General features: G+C 34.1%; 1 protein-coding gene across 3 annotated transcripts in view; it reads left to right on the forward strand.

The window, feature by feature from the left end:
• LOC107671635 (BRCA2-interacting transcriptional repressor EMSY-like) overlaps positions 1-2745 on the forward strand; it is a 42890-nt gene that overhangs the window by 10511 nt on the left and 29634 nt on the right. For all 3 annotated transcript variants that reach the window (XM_016464543.1, XM_016464544.1, XM_016464545.1), the window contains exon 9: positions 2199-2433. In XM_016464543.1, the coding sequence (XP_016320029.1) occupies positions 2199-2433 (235 nt within the window). The remainder of the gene's footprint in view (positions 1-2198; positions 2434-2745) is intronic.

The following is a 2745-nucleotide window of genomic DNA, read 5'->3' on the forward strand; positions in this document are numbered from 1 at the left end:
TCGATTAGCATTGCATTATAAATATACTTTCCTTATAAAAAATGCCTAAGATTGCTTGAAGAACACAGATAAACCATATATTTCGTGCAATCGTATGTTTATTGTCTTCAAGTTTCATCAGTTAAAATTTCTCTGTCTGTTGTGCGTTTTATTCAGCGATAACTGGATGCCTTTGTCCATATTAGGGATTTCCTGGAGCGTCTTTAGTGCTATTACTTCTGTGATGCATATGAGGAGTTTCTGCGCGAGGGCGCCCTCTGGCTTCCAGTATGAAATAAACCGTCATTACGTTACGTGTGTACTCAGTAATGACCATAATGCCTTATTTTAGGTAAAAATAGGAAAGATAATACTTTTCTCTAAAGAAACAGGATTCCCTGAATTATCGTCATTGATATTGTTATCGCAATAAATACTAGAAATTATCGTGATATATTTTAAAGCCCATATCGCCCATCCCTAATACATACATCCACACACATATATATATATATATATATTATATAAATTATCAGGTGGATACACTGCATTTGACCACTGGATTTACAAAACTCACTTCAGGTTTAAGAAGTGTTTCAATATTGCATCAACTTCTGATGAACACATTCATTTTTATGTGAATTATCACTCAGTCGGTTATTTTACCATGCATTACTTTGGAAGGCGTTTGTCTTTTAAACACATTAAAATGCACAAATTCACCCTCTTTTTTGTCATCTGATCCTCTTTCACCTAATATATTTTTATTTGAAGTACCCATGAGATTTTAAAATAAATATTCTAATAATTAAATATCACATTTGCATGTTCATAGTTCTCTGACGTTGGTTATGGTCACATTACATGCAGGTAAACAAATACAATATAAAATTCTTTCAGTAAAGTTTTATTTTGATTCATTTTAAAATGGTTTTAATTTAACATTTTCATGATTTAATTAATTATTAGCTTTTGAAGTAGTAGCAAGGAAACCTTGAAGTAATATAATGTTTAATGCACTTCATGATAACAACAAACAGAATATATTTTCTTGCTCTTTGTATTTTTATATCAATATGGTACAAGATCAACCTATTTAAATCAATATGGAAAACAAGATAGCTCAAAAGTAATCTAAAAGTAGTCTGATTATTACCTAAAATGTGTAATGTAATGCATTACGTTACTAACTACAATTTTTGTAGTGTAATTTGGAATCAGTAATGGACTACAATTTGTAAGTAATCTACCCAGCTGTGTGTATGTGTGTGTATATATATACTGCCATTCAAAAGTTTGGGATTAGTATGATTTTTAATGTTTTTAAATGGAGTCTCTTGTGCTCATCAAGGCTGTATTTATTTGATCAAAAATACAGAAAAAAACTGTAATGTTGTGGAATATTATTGCAATTTCTAATAGTGGTTTCCTATTTTAATATACTTTAAAATATAATGTATTTCTGTGATGCGCAGCTGTATTTTCAGCATCATTACTCCAGTCTTCAGTGTCACATGATCTTCAGAAATCATTCTAATATGCTGATTTATGATCAATGTTGAACCCGTAATATTTTTTCTTTGATTCTTTGATGAATAAAAAGTTAAAAAGAACAGCATTTAATCAAAATATAAATATTTTCTAACAATATAAGTCCTTACTACCACGTTTTATCCATCCCTGCTGAATAAAAGTATTAATTTATTAAAAAAAAATTTTTTTTTTTTAAAAAGTGTGTACTGTAACACAAAATTAATATTTTGAATAAACACTGTTCTTTTTAACTTTCTATTTATCAAAGAATCCTGGAAAAAAGTATCAAAAGTCCCAAACAATATTGTGCAGCACAACTGTTTTGAACATTGATAATAATCAGAAATGTTTCTTGAGCAGCAAATCAGCATATTAGAATGATTTCTGAAGATCATGTGACACTGAAGACTGGAGTAATGATGCTGAAAATACAGCTGCGCATCACAGAAATAAATTACAGTTTAACGGATATTCACATAGAACACAGCTATTTGAAATGGCAATAATATTTCACAATTTTTACTGCATTTTTTTAATCAAACAAATGCAGCAGTGGTGAGCAGAAGAGACTTAATGACATCAAAATCCAGCCACAAATGCTTGAACGTTCCTTCAGAGCAAATGAGCAGCATAAAGAATCACTGAATCATGTTTGAAAGATTCATTGAGTCGACTCTGTGCTGCAGGTGATAATCGTGACGACGTCTCCCAGCTCCAACTTCATGCCAAACATCTTGTCCAGGTCGCACAACTACGCGGCCGTGTCGAAGCTGGTGTCGAGCGCCGCGCTCAACGCGTCCAGCCACAAACAGACCATGGTGATCTCAGCCGGCTCCGCTGCGGCCCCGGGGCCCAGTCCTGTCGCCGTGACGACCATGGTGTCCTCCACACCTTCAGTGGTGATGTCCACCATCGCTCAGGGTGAGTGTGTGTGTGTGTGTGTGAAAGAGAGTGTGTTTCAGTATGTTAGTGTGTGTGTGTGTGTGAAAGAGAGTGTGTTTCAGTATGTTAGTGTGTGTGTGTGTGTGAAAGAGAGTGTGTTTCAGTATGTTAGTGTGTGTGTGTGTGTGAAAGAGAGTGTGTTTCAGTATGTTAGTGTGTGTGTGTGAAAGAGAGTGTGTTTCAGTATGTTAGTGTGTGTGTGTGTGAAAGAGAGTGTGTTTCAGTATGTTTGTGTGTGTGTGTGTGTGAAAGAGAGTGTGTGTGTGAGAGAGAGTGTGTTTGTGTGTGTTG

Source organism: Sinocyclocheilus anshuiensis, unplaced genomic scaffold (assembly GCF_001515605.1).
Source record: "Sinocyclocheilus anshuiensis isolate Anshui unplaced genomic scaffold, SAMN03320099.WGS_v1.1 scaffold1386, whole genome shotgun sequence".
NCBI classification, from domain to species: domain Eukaryota; kingdom Metazoa; phylum Chordata; class Actinopteri; order Cypriniformes; family Cyprinidae; genus Sinocyclocheilus; species Sinocyclocheilus anshuiensis.